Source organism: Protomyctophum bolini (assembly GCF_963924005.1).
Source record: "Protomyctophum bolini genome assembly, chromosome: 21".
Taxonomy (NCBI): domain Eukaryota; kingdom Metazoa; phylum Chordata; class Actinopteri; order Myctophiformes; family Myctophidae; genus Protomyctophum; species Protomyctophum bolini.
The window spans coordinates 27,880,978-27,904,602 of record NC_137882.1 but is presented as its reverse complement, the minus strand read 5'-3'; the positions used below and the strand labels follow the sequence as shown (position 1 = coordinate 27,904,602).

Below are 23,625 nucleotides of genomic sequence, written 5' to 3'. Positions count from 1 at the left end.
AAACTAAATGGAAACTAAATTGAAAACTATTAAACTAAGCTATGTATATGGTGCCACATTTTCACAATTAAAAAAAAATAGCAGACCTACAAGCTCATAGCGCGGCACTCAGTGCCGCTCTATGAGCTTGTAGATCTGCTATTTTTAAATAGCTAAAGCATAACATGATGCTTACAAGTACCAAAAAGGGTTCCCGCGCCCAAAATGGGTTAAATATATATTTGGAAACAGAAAACAGACAGACAAACAGTGGAATACATTTACATAACATTACATAGGGAACACAGCATAAACAATAAACCTAAAACAAGATCACAAATGGTTGCAGCTTTGGTTTTCAAGCAACCATCTTTTCAGATTGAATTTAAAATATCCATGGAAATGTAGCACAATCCCTTGTACGCAGAGGAAGGCCATTCCATGCTACACAACCCTGTACTGAGAGGACATTTCGACCGAATGTTGTAACCGAATGTTGTTGAACGTTATCAAAGCTAAAAAAGAAAAGGAGCCTCCGGAGGATGTTACACAATGATGATATGAGCGAGGCTTTTCCTGTCTCAAGTTGTATACTTGTCTTTAGCCGATACAATCTTAATTGACGTAAATAATTAGCAAATCACACTTTACAGATACTTTTATCCGAGACCTTGAACGACAGAAATAGACTCAGAATTAGGTGCTGTCTTAAGAGTACAGGGACATCATGTATGGTGCACTGTGACACATAAACGGCCAGAACGTCATGTTCTTTTTTGCAATAAACGTCAATTATTAACCCTACTATAAATTATACTTCCAATCTGCGCACATCATGTGAACGATACCGGAAATACCCCCAGAAGATACCCGATCTGAAAGCGAGCTTGTAAATCTGCTATTTATGTGATTTCTGTAAAACCTTTTGGCAATAATGTCCGCCTTAACCCATTTTGGGGCAGGGACCCCTTTTGGTGTTTTAAACATTATGTTATAATTTAGCTATTGGAGAATAGCAGATCTACAAGCTCATAGCGCTTGTAGGTCTGCTATTTTTTGAAAAATCATGAAAATGTGCCTCAAACCTTTGAATATATATATTCTTTCAGAGTTTCAGTTTTTGCTTCTGGGGGGGGGGGGGGGGTCCCTGGAACAACATTTTCAGATGGGGGGTCGGCGGCCAATTACATATAATTTTTGGGGTCCTTGACATGAAATATTGAGAACCACCGATACAGAAACATGAGGTTTTTCAGAAAGAAAATACATATTTTTTTAATTCGACGTCAGGTCTATACGGGTTAAATGATATTGTTCCATTACATGTTTACACCCCACCTAGCTAGTAGCGAGCGCTGCGGCTAAAAGATAGCATTTTCCACCCCACATAATTCCCACAAGTGAACTTGCATGGAACTATACTGTATACCATTGGAACATTGGGTAGCATAATCTACTGCACAAATCCCTTTTCAGGAATTCAGTGGCAGAGATAAGGGTGGCAAACGGTGTAACACCGTCGATGCCGTTATTTTTTTTCCCGAGGGGAAAGATAAAAATCCATTTCAGGAGCATGGATTTATACCGAGGAGGCGGAACTCTCTCTAAGCCACGGCGATAACCACGGAAGCAGGACGTTGTTGTTGTTGTTGTTGTTGTTGTTGCGATACGACTCGGTATATAGCAACACAATGTATAGCAGCCCGAAGGAAAGACAGCAATTATTTGTTTCCACAGTATTTTTTTTTGGGGAGCTTTTCTGCCTACATTGATAAGGACACAGTGAAGATATAATAGACAGGAACCAGGGAGAGAGAGAGAGAGAGAGAGAGAGAGAGAGAGAGAGAGAGAGAGAGAGAGAGAGAGTAGCACGCAGCAGAGGTCGTTCGCAGCCATATATGCCATATATGGCCATGACTTAGCTAACATTTGCCCCAAACCCTCTTTTTTGTATACGTATAATCTTTCACTGGTAATGTTTCACAATAACCTTTAATTTCTGCTATGTCCAGCTTTGTGTAAACACAAACATTGTCCTGACACAAACATTGAATGCCGTCAACAACGCATGGCCAGTTTGCGTAAGCACGGACATTGAAGACAAAGGTGAGGACACAAATTGTGATTGTGGCAGGAATGAGATGATGTCGTGCGATAAGAGCGCCCCTCACTTCACACGGGTGTGATTTGTATTCCAACTGATGCCACAGGCCTCACTCGCACCTTCGCAACAGACTGATGTATGCTTGTTGTATACAAAGGGTGCGATACATCTTGCCCCAATGCATTTCCAATGGGAGTCACATGGTTTGACACAACATTTGTGTTGTACGAGGGCGAGGGGGGGCAGTCGAAACACAACCGGAAACCTTACAACAGCTTGCAGTCCAAAATGTTGTATCAAACCGTGTGACTTCCATTGGAAATGCATTAGGGCGGCCATGACACTTACATCTCGCTTACATCTATAGCATGCATCAATGTTGTATGCTAGATCGAAAGGTGTGAGTGAGGCCTATAATGCCACTAATAGCCGATCTACAAGCTCACAATGCGTCGCAACGCATAGAATATGGGGGGGGGGGGGGGGGGGGGGTTCAAAAGCATAGCCATGAATCTCCCACTACTACAAATTGAACACCCAATATATAGTAGCCGTTGTTTTATAATAAAGCGAACACAAACTCGCAGCACTGACATGAATTGATTAACTCATTTAGGCCAGAGGCGTATCTACAATAAGGATCTACAAAATCCATAGACTGAGGACAAAAACAAGACCTGAGAACTATTAGTGGACAGCGGATTGGCCGTTGCGCGTATAAAGCGTGACCCTCCAATCATCCGTTTGAATGTAAATGCATGCCTTTCAGCCTTTGTATCCTATACTGTCTGACAGGTATATATATATCTCTGAAAACCGTTAGTGCTACTGATTGTGCGCGGTGGGTACGACAATTGACACATCTTGCCAGCCCAAAATGTAGTCCCTGGAAACGCCACTGATTTTTAGGCCCGACGTCAAAATTAAAAAAATGTCTTCTAAATCATGACGTGTTCTGGAATACCTATGATTCTTTATGTCAAGGACCCCAAAATGATATGTAATAGGCCACCGACCACAACCTACAAATATGTTGTTCCAGGGACTCTCCAGAAGAAAGGATTCAAGTTAAAAATGTTCGCTAAGAAAGAATATATTCAAAGGTTTGTGCCACAGACAGAGTGCCGCACTATGATATTGTAGATCTGCTATTTTCCAACAGCTAAAGCAAAACATAATGCTGTAAACACCAAAAGGGCTTCCCGTCTAAAATGGGTTAATGCAGCATGCAGAGCCAAGTCTCGATTCGTGGATAAGCTGTCCACCCCTGTTGTCTGGAGGCCAAAGATATGGGCAGTCTGGGCGCGGGACACATATTGACAGAGAGCTGAGGCAGCACAGTGGATGCAATTTATCTGCGCCGGAAATTGCCACATTATGAGATATATTATGAAAAAATGCTGGCGATACTGGCATGCAACGTCGACATGTACAGCACAACTATAGCACAGCATATGTCAACCCATCATTTCGCAAAGGGAAAGTATGTTTTACGCAAAGTATTCAAATGCAAATCAATCATTACAACCAAACAGAGCCATTAGAGTCAGAGTTACCACAACTCCGTTCATGGGGCCAGTGTCTTCTACATACTGTAGACTTCTATTGAATGCGGACAACCGGAAGTTTACAGAATGCATTGGAGTCTATGGGGCCGGGCTCACGCGAGTACATGAACCGTGTCTCTGCACCCAACTAACCTCTAAGCCAAATACCTAAATTCTAACCTGAATCAATGTTAAAACATAAAACAACCTAGTTGTGACTGAGCACCAGAAAATGGTCCTCGAATTGTCAATATCTCACATTCTACATACTATACTTACTTGACTAACACGTGCACGTGCACATGCGCACAAACACACACACACACACACACACACACACACACACACACACACACACACACGCACACACACACTAGCCCATCTAATAGGCGATACATTTACACTTGTGGACGATGTGAAACCTGACCTCCAAAAAAAAGCTGTGGACAGCAAATGTTTTACTTTACTTCCATGCGCTCTCTGGATTAATCATATCCTCAAGGGCTTCATATCCTCATGTTCCACATTATACTGAACGAGGTCTGAACAAAATTAACACCGTCACCCTTTTATCCGGCTTAGCCTTATCCACTTTTCTGGTCGTGCTGGCAGTGCCTTAACCCATTCTGACCCGAGATCAGATTCTAAAAATGTCTTCTACATCCTGACAGTTTTCATTCTGACCTGAGATCAGATTCTAAAAATGTCCTCTACATCCTGACTGTTTTCTTGAAAAAGCTATGTTTCTATGTCAGTGGTTCTTCGGTTTTTCAAAAATAGCAGCCCTACAAGCCACCGAGTGGTGCACTATGAGCTTGTAGATCTGCTATTTTTCAATAGCTAAAGCATGACATAATACCAAACACCAAAAAGGGTTCCCCCGGCAAAAATGGGTTAATTCGCCGGGGCTTGCCTCAGCATCGCAAACCAACAAAAAAACGTGAGGATTTGCATCGATCTAGCAAAAATAACCATATCCTGGAAACAAAACTCTTGCAGATCCGCAGAAGTCTTTCATCTAAGGGCCCCCCGAGGTTGATCTCTTGGCCTGCCGCGATTGGAAAGGACAAAGTCTCGGGAGGGGGGTTCGGGGTGGATAATGTTTGGATTCAGCGGTGTAGCGGCACATTCTGTATGTCTGTTTCTCTGAGTCCTAGGGGTAGATGGAGATGGTCAGACAAACCAATGGAAAAGATCATCCGTTTGAATTCTGCCCATTCTGAACATGGGCTTGTCATGTGGGTTATTTAACGTCACTTGGGGATGGGGGGGATTAACACATTTGGTCAAGGCATCTCTGATGAAAGAAACCTATTCGTCTGGGAAAAATGTGAATGTTTTAGCGTTTTGCAAAGAAAGAACTAGAGCTCTGATGGCAAAAAGAGTGACAAAAAGAGTGGACAGGAGCGCACACAGCGTTATAGCGCTGTGCAGTCGTCTAAGCTTGGAGATTCAAGGCGCGGTCGTCCGTTGAAAGCGGACGACAAACTCTGGGAGAATGGACAGTACTGTTCTAACCAGGACGAGACTGGGCGCATTATGTTCTATAACTCGGTGGTTTTCAAACATTTTACTTTCAAGGACACCCCAGATTGGTGTGCATTAACCCCTTTTGACCCCGAGATCAGATTCTAAAAATGTCTTCTACATCCTGACAGTTTTCTGAAAAAGCTATGTTTCTATGTCAGTGGTTCTTCGATTTTTCAAAAATAGCAGACCCTACAAGCTCGTAGCGCGCCACTCGGTGGCGAGCTATGAGCTTGTGGATCTGCTGTTTTTCAATAGCTAAGGCATAACATAACACCAAAGGGGGTTCCCACCCAAAATGGGTTAAGACCCCCCCTGAGTCAGAGAGAGTGCGTGCACCGAATGGAAAAGTACGATTCCATCTGGTTCCATGTGTGCACTCTCTTGGTTACAGACTTTTGCGAGAGTCTATTTGGTTCCTGACAATCAATCAATTAAACGGGGGACCCCCCCCCCCCCATGGACCGCACGTTGAGGGTGCCGGGTCATTAGTCAGAAGGTTCATTGTTCCGAAATTACTATCCCTATCTCTAACCCTAACCTAAACCTAACCGCAAGCACGGGAGCAAACCTAAACCTAACCGCAAGCACGGGAGCAGTGCATGTTCGGACTAACGGGACTTCGGATCTGTGGGCAGTTCCCCTCGTTGAGAACCAGCGGTCTAATCAGTTTTGTTTGAATGCCATAGGCAAGGCATCCAGGCGAACTGTGTCAGTGTGGAAATCTGGACACAGTGCAACATGGCATGTTCCTCGTGTAATACAAATAAGAGACGTCATTTATTCAGGGGGTTTTTCCTTATGGATTTTGTCTTTCAAGTCTATATCGTTACATCCGAGAGGAATTTAACAACATATTGGAACTGTACTAAATGGTCTATATTTAAAAAATGCAAGATAAAAACTAAACCGTTTTGCCCGTCTCCACGGGCAAACGGTCGTCGTCTTCTCGTGTATACCGTCGGGGGGGAAATTCAAAGAAAGCAACAAAAAGGAGGGCGCGTGTCTCGTTTATCACGATATTCAACCTTCATTTTATAACGGCGTTCCGATCGAGGGCAGGAACATCGAGCTTCAGAAGCACTTGTGGTGGACGATGTTGGGGCCCGACTCGTCGTACTCCTCCTTGCTGATCCACATCCACTGGAAGCCCGACAGGGAGCCCATGATGGACCCTCCGATCCACACCGAGTAGGTCCTCTCCTGCGGGGCGATGACCTTGATCTTCATGGAGGGCGGCGCCAGCGCCGTGATCTCCTTCTGCATCCGGTCGACGATGCCCGGGAACATGGTGGAGCCTCCGGAGAGCACCGTGTTGGCGTAGAGGTCCTTGCGGATGTCCACGTCGCACTTCATGATGCTGTTGAAGGTGAGCTCGTGGACGCCGCAGCACTCCATGCCGAGCATCTGCGGGTTGAAGAGGGGCTCCGGGCAGCGGAACCGCTCGTGGCCCACGGTGACCACCTGCCCGTCGGGCATCTCGTAGCGCTTGTCCAGTGCCGAGGAGTACCGGGACGTGTCCATCTCCAGGTCGTAGTCCAGCGCCACGTAGGTCAGCTTCTCCTTGATGTCGCGCACGATCTCCCGCTCGGCCGAGGTGTTGTAGACCATGCCGCGCTCCGTCAGGCAGCGGATGAGGTAGTCGGTGAGGTCGCAGCCGGCCAGGTCCAGCCGCTGGATGGCGTGCGGCAGGGCGTAGCCGTCGTAGATGGGCACCGTCTGGGTGACGCCGTCGCCGGAGCTCAGCACGATGCCGGTGGTGCGGCCCGAGGCGTAGAGCGACAGCACGCCGGGGTTGGCCACGTGCATGCCCAGGGCGTTGAAGGACTCGAACATGATCTGGGCCATCTTCTCGCGGTTGGCCTTGGGGTTCAGCGGGGGCTCCGTGAGCATGATGCAGTAGTCGTCGGGCGTGATGCGGAGCTCGTTGTAGAAGGTGTGGTGCCAGACCTTCTCCATGTCGTCCCAGTTGGTGACGATGCCGTGCTCTATGGGGTACTTGAGCGTCAGGATGCCCCGCTTGCCCTGGGCCTCGTCGCCGATGTAGTTGCTCTGCTGGCGCATCATGCCCACCATCACCTCCTGGTGCCGCGGGCGGCCGATGATGGAGGGGAAGACCGAGCGGGGCGTGTCGTCTCCGACGAAGCCGGCCTGGACGGTGCCGGAGCCGTTGTCAATAACTATAGCGAGAATGTCGTCTTCCATGACTGCACTCTGTTTGGGTTATAATGAATGATAAGGGGGGCGTTTCCCTGTTCCTTTTATGCGATTGTCTCCGTGATGTAGAAATGCATATGACCAAATATGACCTAAAACACTAGAATACCCTGTTTAACACATGGGTCTGCGTGATATGTTTTTTTAATATCCATCTATTGTCTGCTGCTGACGTATATATACACGTTTCATATCGCTTTATATGGATATGAAACGGTTTAGCTGGAAATCTACTGTTAGCCCCGAGACGGTTGCTAGGCAACGCACATCCATTAAGAGTCCCGTTCAAATGTCAATCTGCTCTCGCCTGCTCTTGCCTTCCAGTTTTTGTATTAACTTTGTATTTAGGGTTTCTTCCTGGAGGCTGAACCTTTGACAGTCAAACGGGCCAATGAAATAAACAGTACTATAATGACACCACACTACCAGCCCCACCCCTAACCCCTCCCCCTTTATCATACAACTACAGCTGTGGGTGCTGCTTCAGTTCAGGTGGATCACCACCCATCAGGCAAACCAGGCATACCTAATGAACTGGTGGGCGTGTCCACATAAAAGCATGATTTTAACAAATACTGTACACTTTTTGGAAAAAGTTCTGTCCACAGTTCCACAGCTGTGGACAGTTCATGTTTTAGGGTGGGAAAAAAATGGTGGCACTCCATCTTTAACATCTCGGGAGAATGATAAGACATCGTGTGCTGCTAATGCTAACATCGGGCCTTTTATTTTCCTCTCATTTGCCGAGACGGGGAAAACAGAAGTGCTTGAGTAGTAACGTTCCCATATCCGGCCTGGCGCAAGCCAACTGCCACTAACGGCCACACGGCGGCAGTCTAAGTGTTTTAAGAAGTCCACTTTTGGAACCTTTTCTCCACTATGCAGTTAATCGCAGCCTCTGCCTCGTGGGAATTGCAGTTAGGTCATGTATAGGTCAAGCCGTCTGGCTTCTGAAATGACGTCATATGTCAGCTGCAAGTCTATGGACTTTTAATGTTGAGAGCACTTTAAAAACAAACATTACCCGCAGGCACCCCTCACTTCACAGGAGTGTGACTCTCTTGACTAATTGTCCATCTCTACTGTGCCATTGAGTTAGTGGACATTGACACATAAGCCAGTCAGGCCGTACTGTAACGGAGGTGTTTGCCAGGATGTTTTGAGCCTATGGTGGCGAACGCTGCACAGTAGCTCCTCTGGTGTGTGTGTGGCTTGACGAGGTGTGTATAGCACCAGGCTCCAGGATGACACACTTTCACACCTCCGTCACACACACGGGGCCACGCACGGCTCTGTGACACCGGGCTGTCACACAAACCACAGCTGGCACCGTCAGACACCATGCAACGGGGCGGTATGAGTGACCTAATGCAGTGACACACTAGGTACTAGACTCAGTGAGCGATCGAGAAAGGCCGTCATAGGCAGACCTGTGTCCCGAGAGAAGACAGACTATATGCACCCACTGCACACACAATGAAGTGGAAACCGAGCTACACTTCCTAACCATCTGCCCATTGTACCATCAGAGACACATACTTCCCACAGATTACAACCGCACACGGGTGTTTTGAAAACATGACCAATGACAAAATACTCCCATATCTGGGCGAAGTACAACAATGTGCAAACACAGCAGCAAGAGTTCTGAGTTGCTTTGATAGGAGAAGGATATCAAATGGAACACAACCACCCTAAAGACGAATCATTGTGTATATTCCTGCACTATACCTGCATCGAGTGATCTTGGTACATATCATTTGATCTATTGAAGATTCTGACCTTCAAATGTAATCATTTTTGTTTTGATTGTATTGCTGTATTGTTGCTCCTATGTATACATAGGAGCATTACCTTTAATCCTCCCGACACTAAAACATATCGTCATTACGTGACCACCATCGAAAACCATTGGTTTTATACATATACATATTATATGTATAACTAGCTCTCAATGATTACGTAATAAAGATGTGGATTAAAGGACCCAATGCCAGAGTGTAATTTGTTTTCGATGGTGACGTAATGACGATATGTTTTAGTGTCGGGAGGATTAAAGGTAATGCTCCTGTGTATACATGTATGTAATCTGGCACCACTGCCGTATCAGGCACAATTAGTCATTACTCATTACGTCATTTGCTGGGACGGTGCATACGCATCCAAAATTTGCGGGACGGCTGGGACGGTGCATACGAGTCCCGGGCGAAACTAGTACTTGCGCGCTCTGCCTGCGCAAGTAATAATACAGAAGTGCACTCGTCGTGGCACATTATCCCCGCCAGGCCGGGTTACCTACCCAAGGACTGTGTCAGCTGTGCAGCTGCAGTTCCGCGAGGAAGCCGCGGGGGAAATAAGAGTTTGCAGGCATTGCATTAACTAGGTATTTTGTGAAACTTTCAAAGTGTTTGCTTTCGGACAGACGGGCGCTGCTCCACGCATGAACAGTCAAGACACTTCACTCGGGGTTAATTAAGGACTCATTACCTACACATGCTTATAAAACCAATACGGGCAGACACACCGACACACACCGACACACACCGACACACACCCACACACACACACACCCCCCCACACACACACACACACACACACACACACAGCCCTGGGCTCAAGGACTCATTACAAGCTTCATTAGGAAAGCTGTGGACAGCCTAGCTGTCCTTTGGGCTCTCATGGCCTAGCTGGTGAACAGGTAAACATAATCAGAAGAACATACACAGATGGCCGAGCACATATATTGTAGCACAGTGGTTCCCAAAGTGGGGTCCGGGGACCCCCAAGGGTCCTTGAGGGAGTTCCAGGGGGTCAAATGGACCAAATGGTCTGTAACTCTGAGAGTGTACAAATGGAACCAAATGTACCCTAACGGGACAATTTGGTTCCATTTGTACACTCTCAGAGTTAAATTAGCATTGATTTTTCAATATAAATTGGGGGTCCCAGAGATATAAATGGGGGGCAGAAGACTAATGCATGTCAAACTGGGGGAAATTAAACGGGTTGAGAATCTCTGCTGGAGCCGTACAAATCTTCTCTCATGGGGGTCCCTGGCATATCTTTTCAAATAGGGGTCCGCGGGCCAATAAATGTCTATTTGGGGGTCCTTGACATGACAAAGTTTGGGAACCACAGCTGTAGCAGAACCTCTCACTCACTAACTTTTTTTTTTAGCAGTGATGGAAAAAGTACTAGGCTATATTTATTTACTCAATAAAAGTACCAATACTGCAATATAGAAACACTCAGGAATTCAAAATTGACTTGAGTAAAAGCACAACATACTTAATGTACCAAAAGCAGAAAGCACTCATTATTCAGAATGTCCCAATTCATACGTTTTCAAATGTACAACAATCTTTGGAAAATAGCAGATCTACGAGCTTGTAGAGCAATAGAAAGCTCCTGTTGAAAAGGGATGTTGTGTTGTGAATTGTATATTTAATGTATTGTACCTTTTTAAGGTTTAATTATTCATCATGAGTGTTATATCAACAATGTAACTAACTAAATAACTAGATTGTCTATTTTCAAAGTTAAATTCAACAACGTGGATTATTTGCCACTGGCCAGGCTTCTGGGAATATTTTATTTCTTTCACATTCCGAGTTAGATTTAGTTTTTCTGCCTCAACCCAAATGAAGCGTAGTATACCGTACCTGTGAGATGTGAGTGGGATTGACATTCTTAACTAGTTCGGAAAGCAGCACATATTGACCGTAAGAACCACCACCCTCAATGTGCTAATCATGTCTGTGAGAGACTGTTAGTTTGCACAGTGCCCTGTGCATGAAATGTAATGCAATGTGCTGCCTCTTGGAACTGTGGTCTGGTGTAGCCTTTTGTTTCTTTGTTCGTTTATTTTATCCCCTCTCCGCAAGAGAGGAGCTGTGAAGTATATTGTCAATGTATTGTGTGATCTTGTTTTGCATTGTATACAGCATATGTGCTGTTGTTTTGTATCCTGGGGACTGGTGAGCACAAAACTAATTTCCGCAAGGTATCTATATTGTGTCTGCAGAGAGAGAGAGCGAGAGAGACGGTGACATGGAATAACAATACAGACTCCTTCCGACGAGACGAGAGCGATAAATCACTTATGGCAGCATCAGCTCAGTGGACTTGGTATTAGTGTCCGCCCCTGACATTGGGAGGGTACACCAAAGGGTCATACCAGTGCCGACACTCGGCGCCACGGGTTAGCTCGGGGGTGACACATTAGCATCGTGTCCAGTGGTTGCACTCGTGCATTAAACCGTGTCACGCAACTGACCTATGTGGGCCACGTGACCCGGGGAACTGCTGGTTCATCCCAAGGTGAGAGTGCCGGAGGAGAATTGCTCAAGTTAAGAAGCCATGCCGCCACAATTCACCTGCAGTCTGCATGTCCAAGTGTCCCTGTCCTGTACAAGACACTTAACACCCGCATAGTAAGACATGTTACAAGAACGCTGCGATGTCCAACAAGCCCAGTTATTTTTGAGTGGTGCAACCACTCCAAGGAACAGCTCTGTCCGTGTTCATGTATGTGACGTTCACCTATGTGTGAGCATCATATAATGAGTACCAGTAGGGGCGCTGTTGCCTGCTAATGAGTGAGAGAGAGAGAGAGAGAGAGAGAGAGAGAGAGAGAGAGAGTTGCACCACTCGGTTCACACAGGTGTGATTTTTACTCACTAGAGCGGTGCCCGTGTTGTGATGTCAGAACAGGCCATATTCATATATGCAGATATAGGGGTGATCAGGTATACAGAGCCCGGCAGCTGGTTCATACACCGAGTAGGCGGTGCCCACAATGGAAACCGTTGCCTGCTGGTCGAATGGCTAGACCTAAACCGTCTGAGCTACCCGGAGACAAACACACTGTCCAAGGAGAGCCAGCCATGGAGATGAACAGCTTCCTCATCTTTGCGTCTTGTCTGTCCGTCTCCGTTTCTCCATCTGGACTCCCGTTGCTACGGTAACCAGGATAAACGTGTGCATTTTGGTGCCTTTATAGTTAAGGCTTTGTTTAACAACGGAGTGATGTCATCAATATGTTGACCTGCCAAATATGGAGTTCCACACAGCTCTAAATTTGGGGAAAGACCGATTTGTGGATCTGCAGGATGGTGGACGTGAGATTATAAATGAAAAGCCTCTTCGGAGATTTGGTATTTGGTGCCGATCAGTGTAGTGGTTTGCATGAGTAGCCTGCAGACACACACACACACACACACACACACACACACAACAGCTGAGGTGTACATGACAATGAGGCGCATGAAATCTGTGTTTAATGTTATCATGGTTTTGTCGTAAACAAGAGGACCATCAACTGAATTTGATGTGAAGTCATGGCGTCTCTGTCAGGCGGAGAACACTACTTGGTGGTGAAAAAGGTTTGCCACAGAAAACAGGACGGAACACTTTACCTGATGGCCGAACGCATCGCCTGGGGCCCGGAGGGCAAAGGCGGCCACTGCACGGTCAGCCACTCGTATGCCGATATCTATTGTCAGAAAATCAGCCCGGACGGCAAAGCCAGGGTCCAGCTGCAGCTGGTCCTCCACACCGGCGAGAACACCACGTTCCACTTCTCCAGCGAGAGCAGTGCCCTGAGAGACCGCGACGCCGCCAAAGAGCTCCTGCAGCAGCTCCTGCCCAAGTTCAAGAAGACGGCCGACAAGGAATTAGAGGAGAAGAACAGAATGTTGAAGGAGGACCCGGCGCTTTTCCAACTGTACAAAGACCTGGTGGTGAGCCAAGTGATCGGCGCGGAGGATTTCTGGGCCAACCGGCTGAGCAAGAACAACGCCGCGGAGCGCTCGCCGCCCGATGACAAGCAGGAGATCGGTATATCCGGAGCGTTTCTGGCGGACATCCGGCCTCAGGCCGACGGATGCAACGGTTTGAGGTACAACCTCACGGCGGACATCATCGAGTCCGTCTTCAGGACGTACCCGGCGGTGAGAGAGAAGTACGGCGAAAACGTGCCCCACAACATGACCGAGAAGGTCTTCTGGACGAGCTTCTTCCAGTCTCAGTATTTTCACAGAGATCGCACCAACGCCGGGACATCATCGCAGGACATCTTCTCGGAGTGCGTCAAGCAGGACGAGAGAGGTCTGACGTCGATGGCGCTCCGAAGGGTCAGGAATCCCCTGGTCGACCTCCTGTCGCTGGAGGACAAGACGTGGGACGAGGGCTACGGGACCGCCGCTCCGCGCTCTGTCAAGGCGGCGAAAGAGAGCGGCAGCGCTGCCATCGTGAAGCGTTTCAACCATCTCAGTGCCATGGTGATGGCCGCCGGCTCGCAGGAACGGGACAGTCCGAGCCGCGCGGACGGGCACTCAGGGGAATCGGACGTTGCCCAGCCTCCCGACAAGAAGGCGAGATTACAAGAAGCCACAGCGTACGAGGACCAGCGGAAGGAGAGCCGGGCGACAACGGTCGCGTTGAACCTCAAGAAATCCGTCGGGTACTCGTACGGCCCCGCGCCTCTCCCGTCGCAACGGAGCGCCGGTAGTAGCGGTCGGGACGTCGCGAGCTCCCTCCGCCGTGTCCAGCGCGAGATGAGCCGCTACAAGCCCGACCTCACGCGGGCCTTGTCCGGCAGCGCGGCCGCGTCCGCCGTCGTGGATCTGTCCCCGGGGGGCGTCCTGGCGCCGGCGGCGGGGCAATCCGCCACCACCGACCAGGCGGTGACGGGCGAGCTGCGGGAGGAGCTGAGGCATCTGTACGCGGCCGCCGCGGAGCTGCTGAGACACTTCTGGTCGTGCTTCCCCGTCAACACGCCCTTCCTGGAGCAGAAGGCGGTGAAGATGAGGTCCAACCTCCAGAGGTTCCGGGACACCAAGCTGTGTCCGTTCCAGGCCAAGGTCCAGCGGCAGCGCGTGGGCGCTGACCTCACGGGACACCTGGAGGAGATGATGCAGGCCGCGTACAACAAGTTCCAGAACTGGCAGAGCCATCGCATGTCAACCAATTAAACACTATATACATATATTATAATATATAAGTAAGTCCCCAACCTGTAGGAATTTATATTGGCCACATGATGTCTCACATTGTCATTTAATGCCCTAAACAAACAAAGCTGTCATATGCCATAATCAAAAGCCATGCATTGGGAGGGGCTAGCGCCCCTCAAAGAAAATACAAATCGTTTAATAAGAGCAGTGGTTTTCAAATGTTCAAACGCCAGAGGGCAAGACAAACCCTTGTATTCATAGCGAAGATAACCGACCTACAAACTACGAACGCGGTGTGATGTGCGTGTTACTATGAGCCGTTGAATCATGGCATGCCAAACCTCATGTGTGCCATGTTGAACAAGGAAGGAGCCACACTAATTGAATGCTGGAAGTATAGACGAATCCACAGAGCCTTGCCCTGTAGGCCAGGTGTAGGCACTCAATGTGCTTAATGCGACACCTCAGCTATGGCTGCGCCCAGAGCACCCCTCCGTGCATTTGTCTATAGGCCACGAAAACTATAGTTTCACAATGTGACTCACAGCAGCACACTGCAGTCTTTCCATTTATCCAGGTCCTTCCTTTCAAATGCAACGGGGCTCATAAGCTACAGGCTTCCACTGAAAGCAATGGAAGCCTGTAGCTGAAGCACATACAAAGCTACAGGCTACCATTCATTAATTGTTGAATGGTGACATAAAGATACAAGGCCACTCTACAGACTATACCATTACATTTCAATGGAAGTCAACGACATACTGTACTTTATTTGTTTTAGACGGGACATTGCATATTAATGGACATGCATTATGTATAATGTACATGCACCGGATTTAGCTAAACAAAACGACAAGACAGTGCTACAAAGTTACAATCGATGTTGAGCTGGCTTCGACTGAAACTATAACACGACGTATGTAGCAAGCGTCTCTTCTCCCTTCACACGATTCTCGCTAGCAATGTGAGGGGGGAAATTAATTATTCCTGTCAGCCAGTTTCATGTTACGTTTAAACCCCAGGCTCTCCATTTATGTTTCTCTTGCTCATCAAACACATGCTTGACATCAAAGAGCGTGTTGATCGACACTTCAACAGCCACCCGGTGTCAGATATGTTTTGTTGCCGTGTAGCTTTGCATCTGTTGTATCTTTTGTATAGCTGCCAGTATGAACGCAGCATCATACTTCTATGATGAATAGTTCAGAAGTTACTACTTTACAGTGTGTTAATAACTGGCCTATACTTTATGTCATCTCCACATTTACTCGCGCAAGCAGAGCGAGCAAAAGTACTGCGATCGGCTGGGTATGTAGGTATGTAGGTATGTATGTATGTATGTAAGGCGCATTTCTAGTTCAACTTGTTTCGCATGGCTTTTGAAAATGACGTCATATGGCAGCCAAGTCTATGGGCTTTTAAATGTGTGTTTAGAGCACTTGACGAAAATTGAAGGGCGGCCAAGTCTGTGGACTTTTAACTCCATCTCTACCGATAGCTGTTAGAATTAACCCCAGTTCCCAGTGCCAGCATATGCGTTCACTTTAAAAAGTCAGGGTTTGCCCGCCTACCATTAACGCGAGGCTGTGACACACAGACATAAGTTACTAAAATAATAATCAGACTAATATGGGGGGGGACAACAACAGAGACAACACACACAAACAACCACCGCGAGGCGCGAGGTTGTTCCACACAAACATACACGTTGCTAAAATATGAATAATTATTATATACTAATACGGAGGCAGCGCTTCTTTCACCTGACAAATATCACTATGTGATCATTTCTTGTTTTATTTCAAGCAATTCCCTACTTCGTCATACAATAGTGTCACACAGAAGTAGCGAGAAATAAGCTGATCTACAAGCTCACAGCGCTTTGCATTGTGCTGTGTTGTGAGCTTGTAGATCTGTTATTGTTTGCTATTTTAGAATTTTCTTACAGTGGCCAAGTGTGTCTATCGAATCAATGAAAAGTATTAACACGAGACTACATTATAACTACATAATAACTACATTTGTTATAGAGGGTATGCGCGTGACATCATCGTATCTGGAAGTTATGCGGGTGAAAAGAAGAACGCCCAAAAAACACTTTTTTTGTTGTTTTTCTTCTTCGTAATTATTAGTTTGATCCAAACTATTGTGTGTTGTCATGATTTGTCATAACTAAAGTTGGCTTTGTACGACACTTAAAAGTTCTTTAAATAAAAACTTTTTGAAATTTCTGCGGGAAAAATGAACGGTGGCGGGACTGTGACGCTCTATTGCACAATATATCGTTAATTTCTCTCTGAAAAGTCATACACATTTTTCACAGATAGTGGCAATGTTCACCCCAGCTGTAATCAGCTGTTAGTCTGCTGATTGCGTATACGTGGTTCCAATCAGTGTTGATTTCCTACAGTACCGCTCATCCAGGATCACAATCAGAATATGTTCATATGCATTTGCATATTTATTTTGAATGCAATACTTGCAAAATCACACCCCGTCAGGGTTTTTATTCTCCTGAATACATGGCTTGGTTGAATGCTTGATTCTGTGTTATGAATAATGACCGATCAGCTCGATAACAGACCGCTGTCTAATCAAAGACTCAGAGCACCTGCTGCACTGCTTGGATTCTATTGCTTCAAGCGAGAAAGACAAAAAAGAAAAGGACAAAAGTATAGGCATTAAAATGTACAAAAGTACAAAGTACTTATTAGGCAGAATGTCCCATTTCAAGTTTTCAAATCAAGTGCAAAAACATATTTTGAAAATGGCTGATCTACAAGCTCACAATGCGGCACATCGTGACGCATTGTGAGCTTGTCCATCAGCTACTCCGAATGGCCGAAATGTACGGCAATGTAATGGTAATGTAATGTGTGGTAATGTAACGTGTTTTGTAATAATAATACGTCTAATAATAAATGACAATAAGTCCACAAGGTAAAAGTAACTAAAGCTTTCAAATAATTGTAGTGGAGCAAAAGTACAATATTTGTCTCTGAGATGTAGTGGAGTAGTCAAAGTCAAAGTATTGGAATTGGAATTACTCGAGTAAAGTAGAAATACCTCAAAATTGTACTCGAGTACAGCACTTAAGTAAATGTTCTTTCCACCAGTGGGTGCATGAAGTGAGTGGCGTTCTAACGTTGTTTAATGCAACCAGACATGACTTTGTTTGAATGTACTGTATGGGCTGTCAAGGCGGCCGTATATCCAACATGGCGGCTATGTAAATAAATGTCTAAATGTACTCTCAAGAATGTTTTTAGAAAAACTAAATCGGGGTGTGAAGTAGACAATGCAGTGAATGCAAATGTATTCCATAAACACGTCACGTTTTCCCCGAGGCGACCGTGTTAAACTGGCCTCACCCGTCATAAATAAACAGACTTCGTCCATTACCGAAATCAATGACATCCTTTTGTTTTACTGTTACTTTTGGGTCTCTTTATTAATTAATGTATTAAGTAGCCGTGAGATAAGCATGGATAATCAATGGGGTAATAAACTCTTTCAGCTGTCGCGTCGAGGTCTAATCACCCCGTCAGGTTTATTTATCCATAACGACCTGCTCCCCATTGATTATGCCTTACATAATGAATATCTGTCTCCTCGTGGAGGGCAGCTCTAGCAGACAGAAGGTCTCAGAGCGCTCTCCTTTCACCCTTTTTATGAATTGTGAACACAGTCTCTAGATTTTTAATACAGATATACTTGTAGCAGAGTATCTCTATACTCTGGTATCGCTACTTTAACTTAACCCATTTAGAGCTGAGGCCGATTCTAAAAAAAATGTCTTATAAATCCTAAAGGTTTTCTGAAAAACCTGTTTCTATGTCAGCGGTGCTCAACCTTTTTCATGTAAAGGACCCCCAGAATGATCTGTATTTGGCCGCGGACCCCTTATATATGTGGACCCCACATATATGTTTCATGCTGCATTGATAACCAACTCCCCCTATAGGACTCATCACTGTACTGCACTGTATGCCCTAGTGGGTTGGCACTAATTCTCACTTATAAAGCCATTCTTGGTAATCTCCCACTTTACATTTGTACTACATTTGAACTTGTCCAAAACTCTCTCAACCTCAGATCAAAATGCTTGGGTGCCCCCAACAAAATCTGAGTCTGGAAGGAAAAAAAAGCCTTGCTTTTTGTGGACCCTGCGGTCTTGGAATGACCTACAGACTAGACTCAAACTGGCTTCTGTGATTCCCTTAGTGAGCTTTAAAAGGATTGCCACGGGCACACATTGCTTACGTATATAGCAAATGTTGGTTCTCTTGCTTTTTCGTTTATTACCACATTTCTGTGCTTAGTTTTTATTAGCCTTTATTGATTGTGTTACTATAGACGTTCTCTGAGCTTCTTCGGTAGTGGGTAGTGTATTTATGAGCGTTGCATGTTGTCCTGTTATTGTCTTGTATGTATTGTTACTGGCAGAGCTGTGTCACTTATTTTGCCTCTCTTCTCTTGGCCAGTTCACACTTGTTAAAGAGACTTCAGTCTCAATGTGTTTTTTACTGGTTAAATAAAGGTTAAATAAATAAATAAATAATGTTTCCCCCCCCCCCCTTAAAAACCTTTGTTGTGAAATAATATATACTCAAAGTTTTGCACACTTTTTTTTGAGTGGTGCAACCACTCCCTTACAGAGCTATGTGTGTGGCTGGGTGGGTCTGAGGCGAAAACAGCATGGTTGTTTTTCACCACCTGTGCGCAACCTAACACACACGCACATATTAACTGTATGATGATTCCGGGTGTGCCAGTACAGTGACAGTACAGTACAGTACAGTACAGTAGATGGTATACAGTAGAGGGACCCCCACACGGTAAATCTGCTATTTCTCAACCTTTTCGGACGTGGGGCGGCTCGCCGGCATCGGCCCGCCCCCCTGGGCGCGTTCCTGGGGGTCTGGAACGCACGGAGTTGCACCACTCACTTCACACGGGTGTGATTCTTTTCAAAAATAGCAGACCTACAAGCTCATAGCGATATATGAGCTTGTAGATCTGCTATTTTTTAATAGCTAAAGTGGAGTAATTTCACTCTCTGTATCAGAGTTGTACTGCTATGCAGATGTGCCCTCCCAGAAACGGTCTACTTCAGGGTTGCCCAAAAAGGTAGAATGCGATCTACCAGTAGATCACACAGACTGTGCACGTAGGTAGATTCCCATAAAGTAAACGATGCATTTATATAGCGCCTTTATCCAAGGCGCTTTACATAGATAGATAAGATTATTAGATTAGATAGATAGATTACATTCACCCATTCACACACACATTTGGGGTTCAGTGTCTTGCTCAAAGACACTTCGACACTAAACTCTGGGGGAGCCCGGGTTCCAACTGGCAACCTTGCGGTCACCATCCGGCCACTCTACCCCTGAGCCACCGCCGCCCAGACGCTTACCACTTGAATTAAGGTGACTTGATTGATTGATTGACATCCAAAAGGGGCCTGTCAGCTAAAAACCCACAATGCAATTATTTGTTTTCAAGAGTGTTGTTGTTGCCGTGCACAAAAACCTCAGTGGCATTACAAATTAAATACAAAAAAGAAACTTCCATTTCTCCCCCCGTTTCCTATTCCATGTGCATTAGTCTTATATGCCACGCCAGCTCCTCTATTCCAAAGCCCCCTCTGGTAAATATTTATTTCCAGCAGTGGGATCATATTTCTGATGGGGGGGGAGGGGTTGGTAGATCTTGTTGAGCTGGTCATTTTGAAAGTAGCCCTCGGGTCAAAAAGAAGTGTGTGCACCCCTGGTGTACTTAACCCATTCTGGGCGGGATCCCCTTTTGCTGTTTGAAACCTTATAGCTATTGAAAAATAGCAGATCTACAAGCTCATACCGCGGCAACGAGTGCCGCGCTACGAGCTTGTAGGTCTGCTATTTTGTTTTACTAATCGTGAAAATGTGGCGCAAATCTATATTCTTTCAGAGCGAACGCTTTTAGCTCAAATCTTTGCTTCCGGAGGGGGGGTCCCTGGAACAACAGATTTTGAGATGGGGGGGTCGGTTAGTAGATAGTTTTAGAACCACTGACGTAGATACGCAGGTTTTTCAGAACACCGTCATGATTTAGAAGACATTCGTAGAATCGGTCTCGGTCGAAATGGGTTAATATATTCATATGGGTCCGTCTGTCTGTGCTCGGGATCCATTAATCATTAATTGAGCCCTGCAGCTGGTTCAACATCTGCATACCAATACCTTTGCATCTCTGACATCACGATGACTTGACCGGCATAAAAAGGAGAAAGACGTACATAATTAACTGGGCGAGGAAACGTATCTATGGACTTGTAATGTTTGCTTACAGCAGCAAACATTACAATATCAATGTGAATGCATCTTGTGACTGGTCTCGTTTTACACGATAACAAACACACTGCGTTCATATCTCGTTAATGTATACGAGAGGCCCCTAGCTTCGATGTTTCTGCATCCCAATTCTGGGCATGTCATAACAGGCAAACATTAGGCAAAAACTAGGGTCCTTTAGCGTGCAGATTGGTTATTTGTAGAGGTGAAAAGTAGGGGACCAAGTACATCTCTCTCTCACTAACACTAGTGAACTCATGTGAACTTTCAAACTTTGAATTGTCTGTGTAACCAAATAAAGTTGACATGAAGAAAAACAAGCAATGCTCAATCGCATCGGGTCCCCCTCTCTCTCTCTATGTCGCTCTAATTAATTAGTCTCATGCCGTGCAGCTGCGTCTAGATTCTGCCGTCCACTTTGCTTTGATTGTCAGGACACAACACACCAAAGTCACCTGCATTTACACCGTCAAAGTCCTCCCGAGGACCAGAACTTTTCAAGAGGTAATTATGTGTGATTATGGGTGGCCTCATTAAACTGAGGCATTGCTACCATCTGCTGGCAACATGCCAGGCTAGAAAGCCAAAACATAAAGCCTGCAGCCACTCGGCCCTGAACGAGCGCTAATGCCCAATGTATATTCCGTCGCACGGTTGTGACGCCAAGCTAACGAGTTGCTCCACGCCGCATTGTTAGCTTTGAAGTCCCGTGCTCGCCGGCGATGTCACGAGTACGAATTGAGCTTTATATAGGCTCTGAAGACGACAAAACAAATCCATAAAAATAGCAAATTATTGTCAGCCTATCACAGCTTAAGCACTTCAACTCCTGCTGTCCTCGCCGGTCGATCGGTTGGTTCTACCCCCGTCCGTCCGTCCGTCTCTTTCTGGTGTTAGTCTTTGTCTCTGCTGTACTCTGCAATCATTAATCTGAATCACGAGGCTGCATCTCCCTATACTACTTCTTCCCTCTTTCAATAAGGTTTTCTCGCCCTGTCTGTCTGTGCGTCTGTCTCTGCTTGCGTCTGTCTGTCTGTCTGTGCGTCTGTCTGTGCCTGCGTCTGTCTGTGCGTCTGTCTGTCTGTGCGTCTGTCTGTCTTGTCTGTGCGTCTGTCTGTCTGTGCGTCTGTCTCTGCCTGCGTCTGTCTGTCTTGTACTGTATGTGCGTCTGTCTGTGCGTCTGTCTCTGCCTGCGTCTGTCTGTCTGTGCCTCCGTCTCTGCCTGTGTCTGTCTGTCTGTGTGTCTGTCTCTGCCTTCGTCCGTCCGTCTGTCTGTCTCTGCCTGCCTGCGTCCGTCCGTCCGTCTGTCTCTGCCTGCCTGCGTCCATCCGTCCTCCCGTCCCGTCCACGCCGCCCGCCTGCCATTCCCCAGCGGTTATAAGGGGTTTAAAGAACGGCGTTCAGAAACTTTTTTTTAAGGGGTTAAGAAAATGTCTCGCCTCCCGTTTGTTTATTCATGTATGTATTTAGTGCATAATGGAACTCTGAGAGCACACTACAGTGTTCCATTATTATTATAGTACAAGATAAATACATGAATAACCGTTCTGCTGATGAACTGTTGACCTGCCAAAAAAAAACACGAGGATGATTCATCTCCGCTGGTGACAAAAGCCAAGTTTCCAAGTATTGAAAATGCAGAAATAAGAACCGGTAGCAACGATGATTATGAAGAAGGCAAACATCCCGTTTCCATCCGCCTCCAAGCCACCCAATTACTCGGAATAAGCAAACAGCAATTTCTGTTCTCCTATCCTTGTGTGAGCGCGCGCGAGACAAGAGCAATCTTTATTTCCATTTGCAAAAAGAAATATGGAAATTTAAATAAAATGTCATATTCTCTACGCTGACGGGGACACAAACCTCGTATGTCCATATTTCATCTTTCTGTGTGTGTGTGTGTGTGTTTTTTTTATTTTTTTTATTTTACACCATCAACAATAACCTCATGACTTCCCCACGCCTACAGAGCTTCTTCAGACTATACAGCTAAGCTTAACGAGGATCTGTCTAGTGTGTGTCATGCCCCTAGAAGATAAACATTCTGGGACTTATCATCACACACACATTACATGCCAGACGGTGTTCCACACTGTTGGCTCCGTGTGTGTGTGTGTGCTGTGTGGGTGTGTTGTTGTCAGTCACGTATACTGGCCTCGGAAACCCAGGCGTTTTTATTTCCAAGGAGACAAAATAATGGGACCGAGTCCACTTCAATCCGGCATGGAGTATAGCGCAAACGTCGCTCACTCTCTGCTGATTTCTGATCGTCTGCACCTTTGTTAAATTGACCCACACACGTACACATACACACTCCTCTCTCTCTCTCTCTCTCTCTCTCTCTCTCTCTCTGTCGCTCTGTCGCTCTCTGTCGCTCTAATTAAATAGTCTCATGTCGCGCAGCTGCGTCTAGATTATCCCGGCGGATTCTGCCGGGAGCTGCCTATGCCATAGAAAGCATATAGGCGGACCCCAGGCTATAGTCATATACCAACCCATGGATTTCTGAGGCTGCTCCCTATTGTGAGCATTTCAGTCAGTCAGTGTTGGGCTAAGTTACTTTACAATAGCAACGTGGTTACTGAAATGGACTACTAATTAGTTGCGTCACCAATGTCACACGAGAGGGGGGGGGTTAACTTCTGCGTTGCTTTCGGAAACTGCGGGCTCGTTCCTGCAGCATCGCAGGCGTGCATTAATGACGTTAAAACACTCCCTCAAGTGTAATATTGTAATTATACAACAGTTACCCTTAATACTAAGAAAATCGCTGAAAAAACAGATTTTTGGATGCAGTAAGTTTGGAGTGCCACTTTTTTCCCCACTATGTTGGTTTATGAGTTAAAGCTGAGCCCCCACTGCCTCAACCACGGGTTGACCAACCTTACCAAATAGTGTATTTGGCCACGGAACCCCATCTAAAACTCTAAAATAAGCAGACATGGCAACACTGCTGG

At 46.1% G+C, this 23,625-nt stretch overlaps 3 protein-coding genes across 3 annotated transcripts in view; 1 reads left to right on the top strand and 2 right to left on the bottom strand.

Moving 5' to 3' along the window:
- Positions 1-23,625, bottom strand: part of snx7 (sorting nexin 7) — a 57,732-nt gene that overhangs the window by 5,935 nt on the left and 28,172 nt on the right. The window lies entirely within an intron of this gene.
- Positions 6,232-7,362, bottom strand: LOC308336635 (actin, cytoplasmic 1-like; the record flags this gene model as incomplete). Its single annotated transcript, XM_080794081.1, has 1 exon — positions 6,232-7,362. One exon carries the CDS (start codon positions 7,360-7,362, stop codon positions 6,232-6,234), a length of 1,131 nt encoding a protein of 376 aa, XP_080650207.1.
- Positions 12,714-14,348, top strand: LOC308335990 (general transcription factor IIH subunit 1-like; the record flags this gene model as incomplete). The annotated part of the gene is made up of 1 exon (XM_080793233.1): positions 12,714-14,348. The coding sequence occupies one exon, from the start codon at positions 12,714-12,716 to the stop codon at positions 14,346-14,348; it is 1,635 nt and encodes a 544-aa protein (XP_080649359.1).